At 38.2% G+C, this 26,988-nt stretch overlaps 1 protein-coding gene across 1 annotated transcript in view; it reads left to right on the forward strand.

The window, feature by feature from the left end:
- MCF2 (MCF.2 cell line derived transforming sequence) overlaps positions 1–26,988 on the forward strand; it is an 88,282-nt gene that overhangs the window by 37,929 nt on the left and 23,365 nt on the right. The window contains exons 13-23 of the mRNA XM_013976301.2: positions 598–769; positions 2,281–2,328; positions 5,239–5,276; positions 7,277–7,365; positions 9,190–9,256; positions 10,378–10,493; positions 10,607–10,676; positions 12,761–12,853; positions 23,309–23,401; positions 24,133–24,258; positions 24,942–25,163. Of these exons, the coding sequence (XP_013831755.2) occupies positions 598–769; positions 2,281–2,328; positions 5,239–5,276; positions 7,277–7,365; positions 9,190–9,256; positions 10,378–10,493; positions 10,607–10,676; positions 12,761–12,853; positions 23,309–23,401; positions 24,133–24,258; positions 24,942–25,163 (1,134 nt within the window). The remainder of the gene's footprint in view (positions 1–597; positions 770–2,280; positions 2,329–5,238; positions 5,277–7,276; positions 7,366–9,189; positions 9,257–10,377; positions 10,494–10,606; positions 10,677–12,760; positions 12,854–23,308; positions 23,402–24,132; positions 24,259–24,941; positions 25,164–26,988) is intronic.

The following is a 26,988-nucleotide window of genomic DNA, read 5'->3' on the forward strand; positions in this document are numbered from 1 at the left end:
CATCCCCTTCTCCTCCTTCCCCCAATCCCTCCCAGCATCAGAGTCTTTTACAATGAGTCAACTCTTCTCATGAGGTGGCCAAAGTATTGGAGTTGCAACTTCAGCATCATTCCCTCCAAAGAAATCCCGGGGCTGATCTCCTTCAGAATGGACTCGTTGGATCTCCTTGCAGTCCAAGGGACCCTCAAGAGTCTTCTCCAACACCACAGTTCAAAAGCATCTATTCTTTGGCGCTCAGCTTTCTTCACAGTCCAACTCTCACATCCATACACAACCACTGGAAAAACCATAGCCTTGACTAGACAGACCTTTGTTGGCAAAGCAATGTCTGCTTTTCAATATGCTATCTATATTGGTCATAACTTTCCTTCCAAGGAGTAAGCGTCTTTTAATTTCATGGCTGTAGTCATCATCTGCAGTGATTTTGGAGCCCAAAAAATAAAGTCTGACACTGTTTCCACTGTTTCCCCATCTATTTCTAGTTCTATATTAAAGTCTAAATTAATTTTGTATCTTTCAAAGACTGAGAAATGTAATAGGATTTGTAATGACCCCCATTTCAGAAAATATTTCATAGATTTCTTATGTAACCTGCAGGTTCAAATGCAGACCATCCAACTCAAGCTTGAAAACATCCGAAGTATTTTTCAGAACCAACAGGCCGGTTTCAGAAACCTGACAGATAAACATGTGAGGCCGATTCCATTTGTAGTACCTGCTTCTGACAATTTGGTCAGATCTAGAGCACCATTTTTTTCACCTACACAAGGTAGAGTATCTTAGATTTCCCTTTTCTCTCTCTTTTCTTCTTGCTGTTGTTTACTTTGTTACTTTTAATGTAAATACTGAACTCATTCTTCAGTCCTGAGAAATAGGAATTGTTTATTTTAAGCATCCTTGATCACGTGCAAATTGTATTGCAGAAGGCAGGAGTCATGATAGAGATTATTATACAATAATTAAACATAGTAGTAATATAGTATAGTACAGGATGATGAAAATCTGGGCTGAATTTCCCAATTTTGCAGTGAATATGAACTTTATACTAGCATCAAACTCACAAACAATTCACCCCTTTCTTCAGCAGGTGCAAGGAAGCATATGAAAATAGTATATACATACATGCATTTACCACTTATAGGGATAAACTGTTATTTGGTTCTTATAGGCTTCTAATAAGTGAATGACTTAAATAATCAAATAGATTGCCTTTTCTAAACAGGTATAGGTAAATCAAATAATTTTGCTAGTAATTAACTGTTAGAGAGTTTATTTACTTGTAAATGAACATTAAATGTTTAAAATCTTTGTAGATGATTTTAAACATGTAATATTTATTTCTATTTTCTAAGTTCTGTGGGATAAAATAATTATGCTTTCTGTGGTGTTGAGCTACTCTGGAAATAAGATGACTATTGCCCCAAGGTTTTCCTTTAGCTGCCTCTAGGGCCCCTTAGGGGAAAGTAGTTTGGTCTTTGGGGCCTTAAGTTAATTAAGTTTGTGAAGGTGGGCCTAAATTCCATCTCTTTGATCTGAGAGAATCAGAGACTTCATTAATATATGGGAACTGCTTTGAAAATCAGAGAAAGCCTGAGCCAGGCATAATGAATGTAAAAGTCCAGCTCAGCTCCAGCAGAGATCAGATTAAAACCAAGTGATGAAAGCAGGTAACTAGGCTAAGATGATAAAAGTCATATAGTTAGTGGTTATTAAATATAAAAATATACTCACAAATAAAACTATAAGCATTGCCATAAATGAATAATACTAAGAAGATACTAGGAAAAAAGAATAAGAAGAACAAAAACCAATAGGGGATCAAAACCAAGAGCTATGAGAATAAAAATAGAATAGGTTGATATTCCTAAGCAGAAGACAGAGCTCAGTTGTATTTCTGGCTCCATTCATGGGGTGTGTGATCGGGGACAGTTCACTTAACCTCTTTTGTTGATTTTGCCTTGTTTTGTTTATCTATAAATTAGGAATAATAATGCCTATTGATTTCAAAGTGAAATACCTACTGAAGACAAAGTTAAAAAATTGTAGGATATTTAAAAATACTCAATAAACTAGACTATTCCTTCCCTCTGATGAAGGCTTCTTGCTTTATGGTTCTCTAAAAGCTCAACTCCTCTGAAGGGTTGAGGAACAGAGTTCTGAAAAGACTGCCCAAGACCCGTTCAAGGCCTTAGTCACTAAAAGTACATTTTGTTTTGTGTTGTTTCGTTTTTTTTTCTTTCTGATATTCTTATTTAATGGCATTACACTTTCTTTCTGCAGTGGGAGTTGGATATTCTTTCTTTCAAGCATGTAAACTTTTTTCAAAAGGTACCCATCTTTATTACTTTTCGTCAGTACATTTTCTGAGTTTGTGTACATGTGAAAAATCAGTTTGGCACCTAAAACCAGCAGCAGTTCCTTCTCACATTCTGCTTAAGGTTAACTTTCTCATTTTTTTCATAATAAGCATCCATTAGTCTCTCAGTATTAAACTTATATTGGAAAATAACTATATAAAAAGTGGATTATTCTCTTTTATCAGATGACCACTTGAAAGATAAAAACAAGGAAAACAATTGGCTTTTAACTTAAATATGTTAAAATAAATTTGCTTTCATTTTAGAGACTGTGTCACCCACAGTAAGCCTATTTGTTGGGAGTAGCTTGAATTTGCCTAAGGTATTTATGAGGAAGATGGCAGCTTACTGAATAAATGACATGGATGGATAAATGATTATATCAGTTATCCATCATGGTTCCTAAATTAAATCAGAGCATCATTTATGCTACAAACACTGTTCATTTTACCTACTTGGTCTGTGAGTAATGGAAATTATAACAATCAGGTCCAAATAATACTTCAAGACTTTTAATTGCTAAGTCAAATATATAAGATTTGGTAAAAAAAAAAAAGAGAGAGAGAGATTTGGTCAAATCAACACAGAAGTGTTAATTTTTTTTTAATAAAATAAGTCAACCATACTAAACCAAAAAAAAAAGTCAAACTGTTTTTGTTGTTGTTGTTTTTGTTTATCTTTATTAATTTGCATCAGGTAGAATCTTGTATCTAGCACCGTGTCTGGCACCTAGAAAGATGTAATAAATATTTTGCTAAATTAATATTTCATATAGAGGGAAGTTATGGAAGAACATTGTGTGTAAGAGATAAAATGGTTTGAGCTCCTAAACCTGTAGCTCTAGTCTAGATCTTTCTCCTAAACTTCAGAGTCTGTATTGACAATTTGCCTCCTTGAATTTCCTATTGGCAGCTCAGTCTCAGCATACCCCGAAAGGATGCCATTTTTTCTGCTCCTCTTTCTCACTCACCCCACCTGTAATCAGTCCAAAAATCCATTTATTCTGATCCGCCCTGTTAGCCCTCACTGCCACCTCCCTAATCCAAGCTAACACCCATCTGTTGCCTTGACAACTGTAGCAGTATCCTTGTTTCCCACTTTCCCTTCTTAAATGCCCCTAGTTGTCTTGCCCTTTGGACTTTACACCTAGTGTTCTCTTCTCTTCCTTAAGGTAAGTTCTTCCTTCCTGCCTCTCCTCCTCTCCTGCACCCCAGTTTGGTCAGGTGTTATACTATGGGATAACAAGCCCCTCTTCATATCTTCCTAACTTTAGCATAATTGCCTGTTTTCTGTTTCTTTTGCTAGAATGTAAGCTCAGTTCTGGAGAAAGCAGTGGCAACCCATTCCAGTGTTCTTGCCTGGAGAATCCCAGGGACGGCAGAGCCTGGTGGGCTGCCATCTATGAGGTCGCACAGAGTTGGACATGACTGAAGCGATTTAGCAGCAGCAGCAGCATAGTCACATTATTAAAAGAATGAAGACATCTATTGGGTTGGCCAAAAAGGTCAGTTCAGGTGTAGAAACACCTGAACAAACTTTTTGGCCAACCCAATACCTTGCTTTTCGAAAAAGATACACTTCTCATAAATTTTGTATGCATTCCTTTTTCATCTCTTAATGTATTTGCAAAGAATTAATTAGTAAAAGCTAGTTTGTAAAGCTCCATAAGTTTGCTTTATAAGTAACTTTGGATCTCTGGATATCAAGTTTCTTTAAAGTGATAGACATCAATATTTATTGAGAAACTAATTTTATATGGTAATTGCCACTAAGTCTAATTTATATTTATCCATTTATATATATATATTATATAAAGGTAAAAATTCCTGTATAGAATATATTTTAAGTAAATGGAGAGAAGGATAAAGTTTAGAGAACTCATTAACAGCAAAGTCTTTCCCTGAGTGGGCCTTGCAGTGGCTCCCAGTAGAGGCAGAAAGGACAAGAAATCTGTTCCTTCCATGGTAAGAAGTGATGCACACAGCCCGTGTGGGGAGAGTTCTTTTCAGCAGCCCTGAGACTTAGGAACTTAAATGGCCTAGTCTTTGACTGGACCATGTCCTGGGCTCTGGAGGAGCATCTGGACTTCTTGCTTGGTAATACAGGGGCTCAGCCTTTGTAAATGAAACAGAAAGATTAAACAGAAATAAAAAGAAAGATTATACAGGAAGAACAGAAAGATGGAAGCTTGGAATTTTGATAAAGTTGTTTTTTTTTGTTTTGTTTTATTTGGTTTTGTTTTAGCATTTTAATGTACTTCAGAAATGTTGTTTTATATAGAGTGGTTAGAAACATGAATTCCGACAGTAGATTATACAGATTTGTGTACCACTTCTGCTTCTTGGACATCTTATGCTTAACCTATAAAATGGGGAACTAGTACTTATCTTCAGGGGTCAATTTGAGAGGTAAAAAAGCAAGTGCACATATAGGGCTTAGAATAGTGTCCAGCATATAGTAAGTGCCAAATAAATGTCAGATGCTCTAATTATTAGTTAAATTGAGATTTTATTCTGAAACTCTTTTTGATTCAGTTAATCAGTGAGCTACAATCTGATTAAATGCTTATGTATTGGAATGATCACTAAATCTGCAAATAATCATGGGTACTAACACCTAGCTTCATACTTGCTGAGCAATCCAGTGAATGTTCAGTGAATGAGAGAATGGGTGAATACGTGGCAAAATCATGCTCTATGAGAAGTTGAAATTATGTAGCTAAGTCTAACCAATCATCTGTTATATATAGTGTAATTTTAAAATACTAATATAAACATGTTGGCACATTAATCTCTCTCTTTTTAATATACATGCACATATTTTTATGAAAGTACTGATTTTAATTCTTGTTTGAAATTCTTCTCTCATATTTCTCTATCAGGGAAGAAGACTTGGAGACAAAATCAGAGCAACACAGAAGTAAATATCATTAATTAATTCAAAATTGGCTTTATTGCTATAGTTGCAGAGCGGGATGAGGCTAAAACTGTATTTTTCATTCACTGAACCAATATTGTGCATTTGAAAACCTATTATATCTAGAAGAAAAAGCTGCTGCTGTGTTGTGTCTAATTACAGTACTGGCCTAGACCCAGTTGTATGAGCAGTTCCTCAAGTCTTGGCTCCAGTTCAGAATAAATGCTATAGAACATCTCATATAAGTTCTAGTTTCTCTTTCCTGCCTGCACCTCAATTCAGCTGAATAAGTGCTGCACCTTTTTACAAAAAGAAATTCCTTTCATAAGTGATTCCAGTCCTGCAAGTAGAAAGCATGGACAAAGGACAGGTTCTAATGGACCATTTGCTAGGCTCAAAAACCACACCTATTCTTTTCTTGGGAGATTCAAGTTTCCTTCTGAGTTATTCATGACAATCTGGTATCTGCAGAGAGTAGCCGCCTCATAACTGCAGCATCTTACATTTTCTTTGTATGTTCTTGATGGTAAATAAGGCCAAGACTCTATCTCCCAGAGGCAGGATAGCATGTGATACAGATTGTGTGGCTAGAATGCCTGACTTCAGCCCAGCTCCATCACTTACTGGCTGCATAACCTTGGGCAGGTTCTCTGGAAGTCAGTTTCCTTATCTATAAAATGGAGGTAATAAGAGAACACCCTCATTATGGAGTTAGTATAACTATGATAAAATAATCTAGTATTTATGAAGTACTTTGAATATTGTGTGGTACATGGTAATGCTCTAAGTGTTTTATGTAGTTGTTAGCAGGCTAGCATATGACCCATACTGACACACCATGTCTGGTTATCATGTTCTACAGCCAGAGTTTCTGGTTTCACAAAGGAAACAGCCTGAATGCCAAATTCCTTAGTCTGCCATGTCTTTTGGTTCTGGTTTCAAGTCATGCCTGCCTTAGTAGCTATGTGGATTTATTCATTTGCATATCCCCGGGGTAAAAATAGAAGGCTGTGATTCTGTACATTTCCTTGGTGAGATACCTAGCTAGTCAATCCAGTTCCCAAATGCACATATACTTCCAAGTCAAGTCAATTTGCACAATCCTTAGGCATTTAAAATTTGATGGTTCAAAACTTTTCAGCCTTGTATTTCAGAACCCTGTTAGGAGTGGATGGCACATACCTATCTGGGAACTGCAGTATGCAGTATTTTCAGTCTTAATTATAGTAGTTAAAATGATAACACTTGGTACATGGAGCATACAGAAATCAAAGTATACTTTTAAAGAGGGAATATGAGGGACTTCCCTGGTGGTCCAGTGGTTAAGACTGTGCTTCCAGTGCAGGGAGTGTGGGTTTGATCCCTGGTTGGGGATCTAGGATCCCACATGCCTCACAGCCAAAAAAAAAAAAAAACCAAAGCATAAGATAGAAGCAATATTGTAACAAATTCAGAAAAGACCTTAAAAAATGGTCCCCCCCCCACACACAAATCCAAAAAAAGAGGGAATGTAATAATGGTGGCTGACCATGGGTTTGGCAGTTTTATCACTTACTAGGTGACCTCAGCCCTTTGTGAAAGCTCTCTGAAACTTAGTTTTCCCCTTCCTGGACAGTCAACTTTTTTTTTCCCCCTTTGGGTCCAGATCTTAGTTCCCAACCAGGAATGGAGTGGAAGTGCAGAGTCTTAACAGCTGACCCATCAGGGAAGTCCCAGGACAATCAACTTTTTAGGAATTAACCTCATTTCCTCAAAGTGCTACAGAAATGAAACATTACTTAATGTATAAAGTAAATTGTACTGAATATCTTAAATCTCTCCTCTTAGGCAACTAAAATAATTTTTAACTAGTATATATCAAAGTTATTTCTGAGAAAAATCATAATACTTTTTAGTTTATCTATATAGTTAGAACATAGAAAGAAGAAAACTTAATTTGGGCTACATTTCCTTGAAGAACTATACCTACATAGATGCTAATTTCACTTTTCTTTTCATTTCAGACTGAAGCAGTGTATGATTGTCAAGAGAAGAGAAGTTCCGTTCAGTCCTCCAATTTGGACAATGACAATAGCTTGGATATTTTAAAGAAGTATCTTTTATTTATTAACATACACCCATATACACATCTCCCAGTAGGAGGCTCTGATTCAGTGTTCAAAGCAAATGTACTTAGAATTTTGAGTTCCCAGAATACGGTTCTGCTAGGTTTGATCAAATGTGCACTAGAGAAGGTTTCAGAAGTTCTGGCCAACCTATACTCTCTTTATGTGACTTGAAAATTAACTAGATCTTTTCAGATTCATAGTCTCCTCTTTTATGAAAGAGGTGAGAGTGAATGGGTCAATGTTTCAAAAACTACAGAAGATTATATAGATATACAATGTGATTTTATAGATATTAATAAAAATCATTTCATTCACTTTTATATTATTACGTTAACATTCCACAGATATGAATAGTCACCTTTTAAATTTTATATCACAGAGTTTTGAGTAAGTAACATGGATGGAGGAGCTTGGTAGGCTGCAGTCCCTGGGGTCGCTAAGAGTTGGACACAACTGGGCGACTTCACTTTCACTTTTCACTTTCATGCATTGGAGAAGGAAATGGCGACCCACTCCAGTGTTCTTGCCTGGAGAATCCCAGGGACGGGGGAGCCTGGTGGGCTGCCGTCTATGGGGTCGCACAGAGTCGGACACGACTGAAGCGACTTAGCACCAGCAGCAGCAACCAGTAGTTTGGAGCAAGTAACAAGTAATTTAAAACATAGTTATAGCAAAGATTGTTAAATGTTAGTTAAATTTATAAAAGTGTGAAAATTAAATTAAAAAGAGGCCAAGGATAAAAGTTAAATTAGGGACTTCCCTGGTGGTCCAGAAGTTAAGAGTCTAAGCTTCCACTGCAGCAGGTATGGCTTCAATCCCTAGTCAGGGAATGAAGATCCTTCATGCTGTGTGGTGCTGCCAAAACATTAAAAAAAAAAACAAAGAAAAAGAAGTTACATTAAATGGATAACATTGGGGAGTGAGGAAATAAATTTTAAATACAATGTCAATTGGAAATCACATTGGAAGGAAAATGTATTTTATTTTATTTTAAAGAGATAGTAAACAAAGTTACTACAGAAAGTTAAGTATGATCTATATTTGGGAAAACCAGTATTATAAATTCATATCATGTCTTGGAAAACTTCAGAACATTACCAAGGAAAACGGAAAAATTGTGTCTAAAATGCTTGTATGATTTTTTTCTGACAGAGAGAGAGGGAGAACAATAGCGCAGAAATTGTGCTGTCTAAGAAAATATTCCCTAGGTTTTTAGGAATAGATTTTGTGAGTTTTTAGTAAATGATTCTTAAGCTTAGTGAGTTGGAAATAAAATTAGTTTTTTTTCCTCATTTAAAAATGACTCCTGAGCCCCATTCCTCTTTTTTTTTTAAAAAATACATTTTAAAGAGTCTTGTGGGTAGTACTTATTCTAGAAACCATAGAATTAATTTTATATTTTGATGAGAGGGAGAGGGTGGGATGATTTGGGAGAATGGCATTGAAACATGTATACTATCATGTAAGAAACAAATCGCCAGTCTATGTCCAATGCAGGATACAGGAGGCTTGGGGCTGGTCCACGGGGATGACCCAGAGAGATGTTATGGGGAGGGAGGTGGAAGGGGGTTCATGTTTGGGAACGCATGTACACCCATGGTGGATTCATGTCAATATATGGCAAAACCAATACAGTATTGTAAAGTAAAATAAAGTAAAAATAAAAATTAAAAAAAAAACCAAACCATGGGTAGTTCCTCTGCAGTGCTAATTTTCATTGTAGATAATTTATCATGATAATAAATGAAATGTTGCAATACAATTCTAAAGCCATAAAATAACTGACAAATACGGTCCTTTCATTTTAGCCACGTCCTAAATGAGCTGATACAGACCGAGAGGGCATATGTTAGGGAACTGTTTACTGTTTTGTTGGTAAGTGACTCAGATTGTATTTTCCTGTCTTTTTAAAAAAATTAATATGATTATTTTAATTGCAGGCTAATTACTTTACAATATTGTAGTGGTTTTTGCCATACATTGACATGAATCAGCCATGGGTGTACATGTATTCCCCATCCTGAACCCCCCTCCCACCTCCCTCCCCATCCCATCCCTCTGGGTCATCCCAGTGCACCAGCCCTGAGCACCCTGTCTCATGCATTGAACCTGGACTGGCGATCTGTTTCACACGTGATAATATACATGCTTCAATGACATTCCCTCAAATCATCCCACCCTCGCCTTCTCCCACAGAGTCCAAAAGACTGTTCTTTACATCTGTGTCTCTTTTGCTGTCTCGCATATAGTGTCATCGTTACCATCCTTCTAAATTTCATATATATGCGTTAACATACTGTATTGGTGTTTTTCTTTCTGACTTACTTCACTCTGTATAATAGGCTCCAATTTCATCTACCTCATTAGAACTGATTCAAATGCATTCTTTCTCTGAAATACATTAGGAAGTGCAAACTTCCCTTTTTGTCTCCTTCCTTGATTGTTTGTTAAATGTGTTCATTCAGGTTCTCCCTCTGCAGTGAGGATTGTGGCTTCAGAATTCATTACAGAAGAGATAAGCTGTTCTGTTGGGAATACAGTGGATTGTTATAATTATTCCCAGGGTGCTATTTAGAGATCATGATACAAAGCCCCAAGTATGGGAGAAAAGCATTCATTTGTTACAAATGTCATATTAGTAATATTAATTTGGTCTGGCAAAACTCAAACACTTATTCCATGTTTAAGGAGAAGTTAATGACCTGTAATATCATCTTTCATACCTGGTTTCTATTTTCTTTCCTGTTAGCTACCTGAAGGCCAAAAAGTTGTCCCTTTCTTCTACCCATTGAGTAGAAAACCTGAACTTCCTTGTCCTGCTATTTAAAATAATGATAGTGGATAACTTGGGGGAACTAGAAGATATGAATAATAAAATTACAAACAACTTTACCCTCTAATCCCATATTCATTCTGCTCTACTTGTATCTTTGATGGCCCAATCGAATGTTTATGTGACTATTTTTTAAATGAATAAATGCATTTATTTTGGGTAGGGCTATAGAGCGGAGATGGACAATCCAGAGATGTTTGTTCTTATGCCACCTCTCCTGAGAAGTAAAAGGGATGTTCTCTTTGGAAACATGGCAGAAATATACGAATTCCATAACAAGTATGTAATTGCTGAATTGAATTTTCTTTTTTGTGATTATTATTTAAACGGTTGTTGACCAATGTAGCATATTTCACATAAAATCGTATTTTTTTTCTTTGAAATTTTTACAGCATTTTCATGAGCAGTCTGGAAAATTGTGTTGATGCTCCAGAAAGAGTGGGACCTTGTTTCCTGGAAAGGGTTAGTTCAATGATTATATAAATATATAGGCCACCAACATAGCATGTCATTTTCTAGATTTGGAGACAAGGTAGGCATTATTTTTAATATCCTTTTATTTTTGCTGGGGACACATCACTCCAGCAAGTATTTAATGCTAAATCAAGTTTTGTTACAGGAATGGGGTACTGGAGCATACAAATGACTATTGTATTCTGTAGCATCAAATGCTACAGTGGCTCAGCTTGTGACCTCTGACCCCTGGGTGATCCCAAGAGTCCAGGGACCATCCTGACTGTGAAGATGCAAGAGTTGGAATCATCTTGGCACACCATTCTTGGCTTGGTTAATTTCTAGCCTGAGAGATGCCCTGATAGTCCCCTCTAGTATATGTGAAGTCTTCAAATCAAATATAGTCTGGCTTTCAGACACCAAAGCATCTATCACAGGAACTTTGCAAAACAGGGAGCTGTGTGTTTTTTTATTCTACAATATCTTTCAAGGAGGCTCATGTCTCTGTGTCCCACGGGTGTGCTTAGTATAATTGACTTCCCAGGCGCTGTAATCACACTCTCCTCCATTAGCGTTTTCTCTCACAATGTTCTCAGCTTATCTAGTTCCTCTACTTCCTGAAAGATCAGTTTTGTTTTGACTTGAAAGTCAGTTTGATAGAGGTGATCACTGAAAGCGTCCAAGGAGATATCTTATCTCAGGAAGTGTTTATGGAGTGAGAAGATAGTAAGGATAGGCAGAACCTTTCCCACCAGGCTCCCCCGTCCCTGGGATTCTCCAGGCAAGAACACTGGAGTGGGTTGCCATTTCCTTCTCCAATGAACATATCCTAATATTTAAAGGCATTTAAACCATGGTCACCTGATGCAAAGAGCTGACTCATTTGAAAAGACCCTGATGCTGGGAAAGATTGACGGTGGGAGGAGAAGAGGACGACAGAGGATGAGATGGTTGGATGGCATCACCAACTCAATGGACATGAGTTTGAGTAAACTCCGGGAGTTGGTGATGGACAGGGAGGCCTGGTGTGCTGCAGTTAATGGGGTTGCAAAGAGTCAGACACGACTCAGCGACTGAACTGAACTGAACTGAAACCATGGCCAGATTCTTCCCTAATACCTTAAGCAACAGCAGCTCCTCTTGCCTTTGAACTTATATGGTACTTAATGTCTCTGCTACTCATTGGGAATTTTACACGTACTAGGCATGTTTAAACATGAATTTCATGAATTCTTTCTCCAACTAGATGGAAAACTGATTGAGGCAGGGTCCATATCCTGTATATTTTTGTATCTCTAGTAAGGTCAGCAGAGTTCTTAGTAACCAGTAGTTTAATAAATGCCTATTGATCTGTTCATTCATTCAGCAGTCATCAACTATTCAGTACCTAGTTTGAGCCAAGCACTGAACTAGGCAATGTGGAATACCAAGACTATTCACATAGGAAAAGAGGGATTCCACTATGTACAGTGTCAGTTGTGCTGTATTAAAGTTGTACAAAGGGTCTTATAGGAGCCAAGAAGAAGTGCATCTGATATTGACTGGAGGTATAAATGATGGCTGTATAGAAGAGATGACTCGTGAGATGAGTGTTAATGACTGAGTAGTAGGTAGCCCATTAGATGAGGGTCAAATGAACAGGGAGAGAGAAGAGGGTGAGCAGATACTGCACAGGGTTCTGGTACAATGATGATGGTCCAATGAGGACCCAAGGACCTTGGGAGTTACTATAAGTTCATTCACTAGGGAATGGAGTAACTGAGAGCAAAGAAAGAGTGTATCTCTTGGTACCCAGTTAGCTCATAGTAATAAAGAAAGTAGTCTGTTTTCATAGTTCATTCAGAGAAGGATTTTTCCCCTCTAACTCTCAAACTTGGTAAGTGGAAGTTATGAAATTGCTTGGATAATTATGTGTCCCTCTCCCCGGTTTGCTGGGCATGCTGGTCGTGGAATATAAAGAAGGCTTCTGACCTGGCCCTTTAAGCTACATTCCCTGTGATGCTTGGCCACACTCACTCTTGCTCAGCCTTTCTTGATAAGAAAAGGACACATTCACAAATCGCTAATACATTTGCATTTTCTTTTTATCACAGAAAGATGATTTTCAAATGTATGCGAAGTATTGTCAGAATAAGCCCAGGTCAGAGGCAATTTGGAAGAAGTATTCAGAATGTGCCTTTTTCCAGGTATAGTAATTGTTCAAGTATTGGATAAAGTCTCTGTGGAAGATACTGGGATATTTCTTATTTATAATTCATTTTCTGCTTTCAGTAAGTTATATATGTGTGTGTGTGTGTGTGTGTGTGTGTGTGTGTGTGTGTGTGTGTGTGTGTGTGTGTCTATGTGTGTGTATGTTAGTTGCTCAGTCATGTCTGACTCTGTGCAACCTTATAGACTGTAGCCCAGCAGACTCCTCTGTCCATGGGATTCTCCAGGCAAGAATACTAGAGTGGGTAGCCATTCCCTTCTCTAGGGGATCTTCCTGACCAAGGGATCAAACCTGGATCTCCTGCATTGCAGGCAGATTCTTTACCATCTGAGGAAGCCTTTTGTGTGTGTGTGTGTGTGTGTATATATATATATATATATATATATATATATATATATATATATATATATATATATATATATATGTGCGGTTTGACCCTCCCCAAAATACACATGTATATATACCAACATATTTGCCACTCCCTAGAAGCAACTACTTTCTGCTTTTTTAGATTTTTTTTCATTATTTACCTCCATATCTCCAAATATCACACTTATATTGCTGCTTCCCATGATAGAAAATGAGAATTTAGCTTTCTTTCATTGTTCTTGCCTCCCTGCAGAATTTCTGTTGTCTTCACATTGGTTATGGCCTAATAATATTCCATAGTATGGATATTCCACATTTTATTTACCCATTCATAACCTGATAGACATTTGAGCTGTCTCTACCTTTTGTGTGGGCTTCCCTTGTGGCTCAGCTGGTAAAGAAGCCACCTGCAATGCAGGAGACCTGGGTTCGATCCCTGGGTTGGGAAGATCTCCTGGAGAAGGGAAAGGCTACCCACTCCAGTATTCTGGCCTGGAGAATTCCTTGTAATGTATAGTCCATGGGGTCACAAAGTCGAACATGACTGAGCAACTTTCACTTCACTTCACCTTTTGTGTACAAGCTTTTGTGTGAACATTATTTTCTTTTCTCTTTTCCATTAACTTGGGCATGAAATTGCTAGGTCAATTGTGTTTAACTTTTTGAAGAACCGTTAGATTGTTTTTCAAAGTTGCTGTACCATTTTATATTCCTATGAGAGTGAATGAGGGACCTAATTGCCCCACATCCCCACTAACACTTGTTTGTATCTAATTACTTCTTAAACAAGCATTTTTTTTATGTTCTTCTATTTATATTTGTATTTTTTATTTTTTACTATAAATTTATTTATTTTAATTAGAGGCTAATCACTTTACAATATTGTAGTGGTTTTGCCATACACTGACATGAATCCGCCACAGGTGTACATGTGTTCCCTATCCTGAAACCCCTTCCCACGCCCCTCCCCATCCTATCTCTCTGGGTCATCCCAGTGCACCAGCCCCGAACACCCTGTATCATGCATTGAGCCTGGACTGGCAATCTATTTCGCATATGATAATATACACGTTTCAATATCATTCTCCCAAATCATCCCACCCTCACCCTCTCCCACAGAGTCCAAAAGACTGTTCTATACATCTGTGTCTCTTTTGCTATCTCACATATAGTGTCATCGTTACATCTTTCTAAATTCCATATATATGCATTAGTATACTGTATTGGTGTTTTTCTTTCTGGCTTACTTCACTCTGTATAATAGGCTCCAGTTTCATCCACCTCATTAGAACTGATTCAAATGCATTCTTTTAAATGGCTGAGTAATACTCCATTGTGTATATGTACCACAGCTTTCTTATCCATTCGTCTGCTGATGGACATCTAGGTTGTTTCCATGTCCTGGCTATTATAAACAGTGCTGCGATGAACATTGGGGTACACGTGTCTCTTTTCATTCTGGTTTCCTCGGTGTGTATGCCCAGCAGTGGGATTGCTGGGTCATATGGCAGTTCTATTTCCAGTTTTTTAAGGAATCTCCACACTGTTCTCCATAGTGGCTGTACTAGTTTGCATTCTCACCAACAGTGTAAGAGGGTTCCCTTTTCTCCACACCCTCTCCAGCATTTATTGCTTGTAGACTTTTGCATAGCAGCTATTCTGACTGGCATGAAATGGTACTTCATTGTGGATTTGATTTGCATTTCTCTGATAATGAGTGATGTTGAGCATCTTTTCATGTGATTGTTAGCCATTTGTATGTCTTCTTTGGAGAAATGTCTCTTTAGTTCTTTGGCCCAATTTTTGATTGGGTCGTTTATTTTTCTGGAATTGAGCTGCAGGAGTTGCTTGTATATTCCATTGGCTCGTTTGCTATTATTTTCTCCCATTCTGAAGGCTGTCTTTTCACCTTGCTTATAGTTTCCTTTGTTGTGCAGAAGCTTTTAATTTTAATTAGGTCTCATTTGTTTATTTTTACTTTTATTTCCAATATTCTGGGAGGTGGGTCATAGTGGATCCTGCTGTGGTTTATGTCGGAGAGAGTTTTGCCTATGTTTTCCTTTAGGAGTGTTATAGTTTCTGGTATAATGTTTAGGTCTTTAATCCATTTTGAGTTTATTTTTGTGTATGGTGTTAGAATGTGTTCTAGGTTCATCCTTTTTATAAGTGGTTCTCCAGGTTTCCCAACACCAGTTGTTAGAGAGGTTGTCTTTTCTCCATTGTATATTCTTGCCTCCTTTGTCAAAGATAAGGTGTCCACAGGTGCATGGATTTATCTCTGGGCTTTCTATTTTGTTCCATTGATCTATATTTCTGTCTTTGTGCCAGTACCATACTGTCTTGATGACTGTGGCTTTGTACTATAGCCTGAAGTCAGGCAGGTTGATTCCTCCAGTTCCATTCTTCTTTCTCAAGATTGCTTTGGCTATTCGAGATTTTTTTGTGTTTGCATACAAATTGTGAAATTATTTGTTCTAGTTCTGTGAAAAATACCATTAGTAGCTTGATAGGGATTGCATTGAATCTATAGATTGCTTTGGGTCATATACTCATTTTCACTATATTGATTCTTTGAATCCATGAACATGGTATATTTCTCCATCTATTTGTGTCCTCTTTGACTTCTTTCACCAGTGTTTTATAGTTTTCTATATATAGGTGTTTTGTTTCTTTAGGTAGATATATTCCTAAGTATTTTATTCTTTTCATTGCAATGGTGAATGGAATTGTTTCCTTAATTTCTCTTTCTGTTTTCTTATTGTTAGCGTATAGGAATACAAGAAATTTCTGTGTGTTAATTTTATATTCTGCAACTTGACTATATTCATTGATTAGCTCTAGTAATTTTGTGGTGGAGCCTTTACGGTTTTCTATTAGAGGATCATGTCATCTGCAAACAGTGAGAGTTTACTTCTTCTTTTCCAATTTGGATTCCTTTTATTTCTTTTTCTGCTCTGATTGCTGTGGCCAAAACTTCCAAAACTATGTTGAATAGTGGTGAGAATGGGCATCCTTGTCTTGTTCCTGACTTTAGGGGAAATGCTCTCAATTTTTTGCCATTGAGGATAATGTTTGCTGTGGGTTTGTCATACATAGCTTTTATTATGTTGAGATATGTTCCTTCTATTCCTGCTTTCTGGAGGGTTTTATCATAAATGGATGTTAAATTTTGTCAAAGGCTTTCTCTGCATCTATTGAGATAATCATATGGTTTTTAATCTTTCAGTTTGTTAATGTGGTGTATTACATTGATTGACTTGTGGATATTGAAGAAACCTTGCATCCCTGGGATAAAGCCCACTTGGTCATGATGTATGATCTTTTTAATATGTTGTTGGATTCTGTTTGCTAGAATTTTCTTAAGAATTTTTGCATCTATGTTCATCAGTGATATTGGCCTGTAGTTTTCTTATTTTGTGGCATCTTTGTCAGGCTTTGGTATTAGGGTGATGGTGGCCTCATAGAATGAGGAAGTTTACCTTCCTCTGCAATTTTCTGAAAGAGTTTGGGTAGGATAGGTGTTAGCTCTTCTCTAAATTTTTTGGTAGAATTCAGCTGTGAAGCCATCTGGTCCTGGGCTTTTGTTTGCTGGAAGATTTCTGATTAGAGTTTCAATTTCCGTGCTTGTTATGGGTCTGTTAAGATTTTCTATTTCTTCCTGGTTCAGTTTTGGAAAGTTGTACTTTTCTAAGAATTTGTCCATTTCTTCCACGTTGTCCATTTTATTGGCATATAGTTGCTCATAGTAGTTTCTTATGATCTTTGTATTTCTGTGTTGTCTGTTGTGATTTCTCCATTTTTATTTCTAAATTTGTTGATTTGATTCTTCTCTCTTTGTTTCTTGATGAGTCTGGCTAATGGTTTATCAATTTTATTTATCTTCTCAAAGAACCAGCTTTTGGCTTTGTTGATTTTTGCTATGGTCTCTTTTGTTTCTTTTGCATTTATTTCTGCCCTAATTTTTGTGATTTCTTTCCTTCTACAAACCCGGGGGTTCTTCATTTGTTCCTTTTCTAGTTGCTTCAGGTGTAGAGTTAGGTTATTTATTTGACTTTTTTCTTCTTTCTTGAGGTAAGCCTGTATTGCTATGAACCTTCCCCTTTAGCACTGCTTTTACAGTGTCCCATAGGTTTGGGGTTGTTGTGTTTTCATTTTCATTCATTTCTATGCATATTTTGATTTCTTTTTTGATTTCTTCTGTTATTTGTTGGTTATTCAGCCACGTGTTGTTCACTGTCCATATGTTGGAATTTTTAATAGTTTTTCTCCTGTAATTGAGATCTAATCTTACTGCATTGTGGTCAGAAAAGATGCTTGGAATGATTTCAATTTTTTTGAATTTGCCAAGGCTAGATTTATGGCCCAAGATGTGATCTATCCTGGAGAAGGTTCCATGTGTACTTGAGAAAAAGGTGAAATTCATTGTTTCGGGGTGAAATGTCCTATAGATATCAATTAGGTCTAACTGGTCTATTTTATCATTTAAAGTTTGTGTTTCCTTGTTAATTTTCTGTTTAGTTGATCTATAGGTGTGAGTGGGGCACTAAAGTCTCCCACTATTATTGTGTTAGTGTTAATTTCCTCTTTCATACTTGTTAGCATTTTCCTTATATATTGTGGTGTTCCTATTTTGGGTGCATGTGTTTTTATAATTGTTCTGTCTTCTTCTTGAACTGATCCTTTGATCACTATGTAGTTTCCTTCTTTGTCTCTTTTCACAGCCTTTGTTTTAAAGTCTATTTTATCTGATATGAGTATTGCTACTCTTGCTTTCTTTTGGTCTCTATTTGCATGGAATATCTTTTTCTAACCCTTCAGTTTCAGTCTGTATGTGTACCCTGTTTTGAGGTGAGTCTCTTGTAGACAACATATATAGGGGTCTTGTTTTTGTATCCATTCAGCCAGTCTTTGTCTTTTGGTTGGGACATTCAACCCGTTTATATTTAAGGTAATTATTGATAAGTATGATCCCATTGCCATTTACTTTGTTGTTTTGGGTTCAAGTTTATACACCCTTTCTGTGTTTCCTGCCTAGAGAAAATCCTTTAGCATTTGTTGGAGAGCTGGTTTGGTGGTGCTGAATTCTCTCAGCTTTTGCTTGTCTGTAAAGCTTTTGATTTCTCCTTCATATTTGAATGAGATTCTTGCTGGCTACAGTAATCTGGGTTGTAGGTTTTTCTCTTTCATCAGTTTAAGTATGTCCTACCATTCTCTTCTGGCCTGAAGAGTTTCTATTGAAAGATCAGCTATTATCCTTATGGGAATCCCCTTGTGTGTTATTTGTTGTTTTTCCCTTGCTGCTTTTAATATTTGTTCTTTGTGTTTAATCTTTGTTAATTTAATTAATATGCGTTCTGGGGTGTTTCTTGCATTTATCCTGTTTTGGACTGTGTGGGTTTCTTGGAATTGAGTGATTATTTCCTTCCCCATTTTAGGGAAGTTTTCAACTATTATCTCCTCAAGTATTTTCTCATGGTCTTTCTTTTTGTCTTCTTCTTCTGGGACTCCTATGATTCAAATGTTGGGGCATTTAACATTGTCCCAGAGGTCTCTGACGTTGTCCTCATTTCTTTTTTTTTTTTTCCCTCTCTGCTTCATTTATTTCTACCATTCTATCTTCTACCTCACTCATCCTATCTTCTACCTCCATTATTCTACTGTTGGTTCCCTCCAGAGTGTTTTTGATCTCATTTATTGCATTATTCATTATATATTGACTCATTTTTATTTCTTCTAGGTCCTTGTTAAATGTTTCTTGCATCTTAATCCTTGTCTCCAGGCTATTTATCTGTAACTCCATTTTGTTTTCAAGATCTCGGATCATTTTCACTATCATTATTTGGAGTTCTTTATCAGGTAGATTCCCTATCTGTTCCTCTTCTGTTTGGTTTGATGGGTATTTATCCTGTTCCTTTGCCTGCTGAGTATTTCTCTGTCTTTTCCTCTTGTTTATATTGCTGTGTTTGGGGTGGCCTTTCTGTATTCTGGCAGTTTGTGGTTCCTCTTTATTGTGGAGTTTCCTCACTGTGGGTGGGGTTGTACGGGTGGCTTGTCAAGGTTTCCTGGTTAGGGAGGCTTGTGTCAGTGTTCTGGTGGGTGGAGCTGGATTTCTTCTCTCTGGAGTGCAATGAAGTGTCCAGTAATGAGTTTTGAGATATCAGTGGGTTTGGAGTGACTTTGGGCAGGTTGTATATTGAAGCTCAGGGCTGTGTTCCTGTGTTGCTGGAGAATTTGCATGGTATGTCTTGCTCTGGAACTTGTTGGCCCTTGGATGCTGCTTGGTTTCAGTGTCGGTACGGAGGCATTTGATGAGCTCCTGTCAATTAATGTTCCCTGGAGTCAGGAGTTCTCTGATGTTCTCAGGATTTGGACTTAAGCCTCCTGCTCTGGTTTTCAGTCTTATTCTTACAGTAGCCTCAAGAGTTCTCCATCTATACAGCACTGATGATAAAACATCTAGGTTAATAATGAAAAGTTTCTCCACAATGAGGGACACCTGGAGAGGTACACAGAGTTACATGGAGAAGAGAAGAGGAAAGAGGGAAATAGAGATGACCAGGAGGAGAAGAGAGGGAATCAAAAGGGGCGAGAGCAAGCTAAGCAGTAATCACTTCTCTATGTGCTGTCCACAGTCTGGACCCCTCAGAGATGTTCACGGAGTTATACGGAGAAGAGAAGAGGGAGGAAGGAGACAGAGGTGGCCAGGAGAATAAAAGGGGGAATCAAAAGGAGAAAGACCTATCTAGTCAGTGTTCAGTTCCCTAAGTGTTCTCTACAGCCTGGAACACACAAAGAGATTCACAGAGTTAGGCAGAGAAGAGAAAGGGGAAGGAGAAATTAGAGGCAACCTGGTTGAGAAAAAGGAGAGTTAAAAGGGGGAGAGAGCAATCAAGCCAGTAATCTCAGTCCCAAGTAAAAATGGGTACTGAAGACTGGGTTCTTAAAGGTACAAAAATGATAACAAATACCAAAAAGGAAAGATTAAAAATCTAGAGTAGAGGTTATAATCTCAAAAATACAATATTAAAAAAAACACAAATTCACAAACATTTTAAAATATATATAAGAAGTTTGCTTCCCTGGTGGCACAGATGGTAAAGCATCTGCCTGCAGTGCTAGAGACCCAGGTTCGATCCCTGGGTTGGGAAGATCCCCTGGAGAAGGAAATCGCAACCCACTCCAGTGGGTTTGTCTGAAAAATTCCGTGGACTGAGGAGCTTGGTAGGCTACAGTCCTTGGGGTCACAAAAAGTCTGACACGACTGAGCGACTTCACTTCACTTTGCTTTAAAAATAGGGTCTTTTTTTGCAAAGTAATAGTAGGTTATAAAAATGAAAATTAAAGGAGTAATAGAAGATGTTAAAGTAAAAAAAAATTTTTTTAATTTTTTTTTCCTTTACAATATTGTATTGGTTTTGCCATACATCAAAAATGAATCTGGCATGAGTGTACACGTGTTCCCAATCCTGAAACCCCTCCCCGCCCCCTCCCATACCATCTCTCTGGGTCATCCCAGTGCACCAGCCCCAAGAAAATTATAATAATAAAAATATATCTAGGACTTTCTCTGGTGGTGTTGTGGACAGTGTGGGGTCAGTACATTTTCTGATAGTTCCTTGTTCTGGGTTATACTCTCAAGATGTATAGACCCCTCCTTATGTAGTCATTGCTAACTACAGGGTTTTAATCTATTGCATCTGTCACTTCCAAATTGGTTCCCTGTTTATTTTAGCTTCTTCTGTTTGCTGGTCTTTTCAGTGTCTAATTTCCACCCAGACAGAAGGGGGCGGTGGTGGTCACTTTTTTAGGCTCACTTGTTCAGTCGTGCTGTGAGGAGGGAGGAACACTGCAAACAAATATCACTGGAGTGTGTGGGGAGTGCTCACAGTGTTTCAGCAGCACTGGGTTAGCCCCCACTCACAGCGTGTGGGCTTTCCCAGTCTACACTTCTCAGGCTTTAGGTTGCTCTGCCGGGAACTCTCTGACATGGGCCCTGGGTTGCATGCACTTCCCACGTCTAAGCTGCTCAGGTTCAGGTTCTTGGGTACTCCACAAAGGTACAGACTCGGTTGGGCCTGCGTTCTGTGCCCTTCCCAGGTCCGAGCAGCTTAGGTGACCAGGTGCTTGCCGAGTGCAGTCACCCCCAGTTGGAGGGTGCATCTTATTGCCTCCCCTGTCCCTCCACTCAGTTTTCTGGGTGTATAATGGGTGTGCCTTCTCAGGTGTGCCATGTGTCTCTTCTGGGGAGCTGATCTCTGGCTGCGACCCTCCTGGTGGATGTCAATCGTCCAGAATCCCAAGAAGTCTTGGTTAGCAACAAAGCTTGCTTGCAGTTTGGTAGAGGATGCCTCTCCCAGGCCACGACTGCCCCATTCCAGCTCTGGCTGCCCTCATCTGCCTGTCTCCGGCAGGGGATAGGCTGGTCCGCAGCTGGCTAGCTGTGCTCAGTCCTTTGTTCTGTGAGTGGGCCTGGCAGTGTCTTAGGTTGGGGCTTTTCGTGGGATAGCTATCCCACAGTGTGGATTGCTATCTCAAATTAGTTCCCTCAGATTGCCCTTGGGGCATTCAGGCCCAGTCCTTACCCTAAGCAGTGCAGCCCGTGCCTCCCTGTCCAGCCCCTGCTTGCTAGTGGCAGATGCGAGCGTCTGGGCTGCTTCTGTGCTGGGAGTTGCTGTTAGCCATATAATCTGTGGGTTTTGATTATTTATTTATTTATCTTTCCTCCCAGTTATGTTGCCCTTTGAGATTCCAAGACTCGCCATAGACCGCCGGTGAGAGTGTTTCCTGATGTTTGGAAACTTCTCTCTTTTTAAAGATTCCCTTCCTGGGACGGATCTCCATTCCTACCTCTTTTGTCTCTCTTTTTATCTTTTATATTTTGTCCTACCTCCTTTCAAAGACAATGGGCTGCCTTTCTGGGTGCCTGATGTCCTCTGCCAGCATTCAGAAGTTGTTTTGTGGAATTTGCTCAGCGTTCAAATTTTTTTTTGATGAATTTGTGTTGGAGAAAATGGTCTCCCTGTCCTATTCCTCTGCCATCTTAGGACTGCCCCTTAAACAAGCATTTAAAATTACTTCTTATACAACCATCTTTTTTTAAAACCCCACCTTAATCTCCAACTTTCAGAGGAGGAAGAGGAAGGCATTCTTGGAGGAGGCAGAAAGATGTTCTTGAACATAAATTGAGTTATTCCTTGGGTTTGCCCTTTTCCAGTTTCCAAATTTTGTAGATGTTTTCCCCTCTCTCAGCTTTTAACTTTAGGTTTTGCCTTGTAAAAGTGTTTCCATCATGTTAGTTGTATTTCATGAGTGAGAAGAGCCAAATACATGTATCAGTTCACCATTTTTAACCATAAATTGATAATTGAATTAGATGTATTGAATTTTACCCATATATAGAGGAAGGTCCTAAATCTTATGTAGGTATATCCTCTCCCATTCCCTTTGTGTTCTGCACTTCCTATATGCACATTTCATCCTAAATAGCTTCATTTTGCCCTAAATATGGACTCTACAATGTTCCCAGGACCCAAAGTCATGTCTTCTATATTTATAGTGGCAGCAAGCCAGTAATCAGATGAAATATAGCACTAGTTGATAAGGGCTATATTTTTCTTGTGACATTTAGGAAACTCTTCTCATACCCAGTCTGATTTATATTCAGTGTAACCTATTTCTTTTCTAGGTCTTGTCCTGTGGAACTGAGCCTTTTGTTAGTTTTCTTGGATACTCTAAAGAACTTTCTGGTCATGTTAACATAGGATCATTCATTGCTTTCTGACTTTTTAAGCATTCCACATGATTGTGAATTTATACATAATTTTTTTTGTCTTTGAAATTTGGGGATTTTTTCTCTCTCCAATCCTTGAAATAATGTTCACTGTAGTTTTTCAGATATACTGCCTCTTAAAATTTCCATACCATATAGGACAGCTATCTTTCTGGTAAATTTTCCTTGAGATGTAAGAAACATCCATGTATTAGGCCTAATCAGTGAACATTTGGCATTTTCATAGGCAAATGTCTTAATTTAAACATATTAATAATTGTGTTTTAATGACAGGAATGTCAAAGAAAATTAAAACACAGACTTGGTCTAGATTCCTATTTACTGAAACCAGTGCAACGTATCACTAAATACCAGTTACTATTGAAGGTAATTACATGAAGCATTTCTTTCTTTCTTTACTTACTTTTTTGGGTCAGATGTAGCAAAACCATTAAAAAGGAAGCACTAGAAATAGGTAGGCTCCCTGACTGGGAGGGCTAGATATAGCAGTAGAATCTATGCTTTTAGCTGTTTAAATGTCCATACAAGTTACATTGATATATGGACAAGATTGACTGCAGAACGTTTACTGTTGTTAAGTGGAACTAAACAATACTTCTTACAGTTTTGAGACTGTATTTCCTATGAGCCTTCTCAGTGAAAAATAAAGATAGCATATCCCTGAGTAATGTGAAAGGATTCCTAAAATGTCATGTTAGGTATAAATATAACATTGTTTTAAAATGTCTTTTCACAATGTTCTATGGTGTAAACATGGTGAATAAAATTAATTGCTCTACATGGAGGACCAAAAAGATGTGTAATTGTTTTAAAAACGAATCTCTAGTGTATCCTAATAGCTATTGTTTGCCAGCCCCAGAAGTATTGAATGTTCTTTACTTTCTACTGTTTAGTCACTATTCCATTTCTTCCCCAGTTTTGACATTGTTATTAAATATAATATTAATGTGACAAATAGCATGTGAAAGAAATTACTCAAAAAAGTGCCATTATCTTTGGATTCCTCTTTGAAAGCATGTTAGCAAAAAATATATTCATTTTCTCCAGCTATTAATATTTGCCTAATATTAAGTTTAACTCTTGACTTCTAATTACAGGAGCTATTAAAATATAGCAAAGACTGTGTCGGATCTGTAGAATTAAAGGAGGCACTTGACACAATGCTGGATTTACTGAAGTCAGTTAATGACTTAATGCATCAGACTGCAATAAATGGCTATATCGTAAGTAGATCTTCATGATTGTTGCAGTTTTACAGGGTAAACATGTTAACATCTCTTCCTCTCCTGGAACAACTGAGAAATAAGACGTAAGAGGCAGACAAATGAAGGATCTAAATGTCAGCATTATTACTTATGATGCTAAGTGGAAAATTGGCTTCAGATCAGCAGCCAGATGGATTTATGATATTCCCCTTGTCCCTAACAAGGCCTACCCCCAAGTGCAGACCTTGGGAGATCCCACGTGATGGGATGTTTGGGTCTATTCTAAGGAGACATATGGTCTCAGAAGTGCTCTTTGCCCAGGTCCAAGATAGAGAGATGGAAGAAAGAGATCAAATCTTTAGGAGTTAGCTCCACCCCGTGGGAAAACTTGGACTAGAAGAGCTCACTCACCAAGCAGGACTGAGGAAGCCATGTGGAGAGTTGGCCCAGCTGAAATACCTCCACATGGAGACATGAAGCCGGGGAAAAGGAGATTTCTTCTATCTCCCAGTCCCACAGTCATTTTGTAACTGGCTGACACATGGCATGTTTTCATGTGAAAAGTTATGATGAATGAAACTTTTAAAACTATAAATTATGCTTCAGGGTTTTAGTAGCTCAAGCTAAACGCTGTAATGATGCTGTCAGAGATCTGAATGCCCTTCTGCCCTTTACTAATGAGCTGAGGTTTTCTGTTCCAGGGAAACTTAAATGAGCTGGGTAAGATGATAATGCAGGGTGCGTTCAGTGTTTGGATTGGACACAAGAAAGGTACTACAAAGATGAAGGATTTTGCTAGATTCAAACCAATGCAGCGGCACCTTTTCCTGTACGAAAAAGCCATCATATTTTGTAAAAGGCGTGTTGAAAGTGGAGAAGGTGGTGATCGATACCCATCATACAGTTTTAAGCACTGTTTGAAAGTAAGACCTTTTGAATTGTATAATGTAATAGTTTCTCCTGTATGCATATACTGTATTCATATTTGTGTACTATTTTAGTTCAGATGACTGGGTTTTATACTTTAGTCACACACATTTGTATATTTTTTTCTAAACAAAATCTTTTGTTTTAAACTGAAGTATAATTAGCCTATAACATATTTGTTTCAGGTATATAGTGTAATGAGTCAATATTTGTACATATTGTGAAATGATTGCCACAAATAACATCCATCACCACACAGTTAAAAACATTTTTTTATTGTGATAACTTTTAAGATCTACTCTCTTAGCAAGTTTCAAATATGAAGTACAGTATTATTAATCATGGTCACCATAGTTACCATGCTATACATTACATCCCTGGGGTTTATTTAATTTACAACTGGAAGTTTGTACCCTTTGACCCCCTTCTCTACTCATTTCTCAAGCTCTCACCCATGAAAACTTAAGTAGGAGTCATATAGAGATGTCAGGTGAAGCAGAACTTGTCTGCCTGAAGTGAGAGCCAGAAAGGGCAGAATGTAGTCTTCTCTTCCTCGCTCACTTCAGTCCCAGGCATTTCTCAAGGGGGTGCCCTAGTGTCCTGTCTGGTGCAGTTTGAAATTACAGGAAGAGACCCAGGCTCCCCCATTTGCCCTGTCTTACCAATGACACCAGGTGGAGTTCTCGGTCTTGGTAGCAAGGACTTTTTATCATACAGGAGAGTCAAAGAGGAAAGAGTTTTTTCCTTTTTTTATCAGTGTAATTAAAAAATGGATCACCATTTTTTTTTGTTGTTGTTTTTCTTGGCCTCGCCACCCAGCTTAGTTCCCCAACCAGGGATTGAATCTGTGCCCCCCTTGCACTGGAAGCACAGAGTCTTAACCACTGGACTACCAGATCACTTTTATGTCTAGCATATTCACATCATATCCGTCCTCCATCCCCTCTCTTCCTGGGTGTTCCAAAGCCACCTATTGCTGAATCTTGCCCACACCTGTCCTGTCTGATCCTTAGAAATTGCTTTCTTCTCTCCCATAACCCAAACCACCATTCTGTCCTACAGTTAGTTTGGTATTCAAATGAGAGCAGTATTGTGTGAGGAAGTTACTGGCAATTCAGTGACATTCCCAGATGGTTTTGACATTTGAGAAGAGGAACTTCCAATCCACAGGAGTCTATAATTGGCAAATTTGATTTTTTTCACACCTAATTAATTTTATCTTTCAAGCTCTACATTGTAAAAGCAATATAGCATTTGTTAAAGAAAATTTGGGGACTTCCATGATGGTGCAGTGGTTAAGACTCTGAGCTCCCACTGGGAGGGGCAGAGGTTCGATCCCTGGTCAAGGAAGATACTGCATGCTGTGCAGCGTGACCAAAAAAAAGAAAAGAAAAGAAAATTTGGAAAATGGAGAAAATTATTACCCTCAACTTCCCAGCCACTATCATTTTGGTTATTTCTCATGAGCCTGTTGTTTCTTGGTTGTTAGCAAGTTGAGAATTGATGAGATATCCAGTAGTGGTAATAAAGAGGATGGGCCATATGTCCTGAGCAGGCATGAGGGCTTTGTGTCAGGAGGCCCCCTGAGAAGCAGGCCCTGCTTTTGATTCTTCCCAGATGCCAACAACCCTATGCTGTTCCTGATGGGATTCCTAACCACAGTTAGGTCTCTGACCTTTTTCTATGGTCTACTTTCCCTGCTGAACCCACAGCAATGGCTCTTCAAAACTCTCACTGTTTTTGTAACAAATGCCCTGTTGCTCTTTTGATATTAGCCACCCATCTCCAAGCCCCTAAAATCTCCAAGTGTCTTTCATGTCT

Source organism: Capra hircus, assembly GCF_001704415.2.
Source record: "Capra hircus breed San Clemente chromosome X unlocalized genomic scaffold, ASM170441v1, whole genome shotgun sequence".
In the NCBI taxonomy this organism is placed as follows: domain Eukaryota; kingdom Metazoa; phylum Chordata; class Mammalia; order Artiodactyla; family Bovidae; genus Capra; species Capra hircus.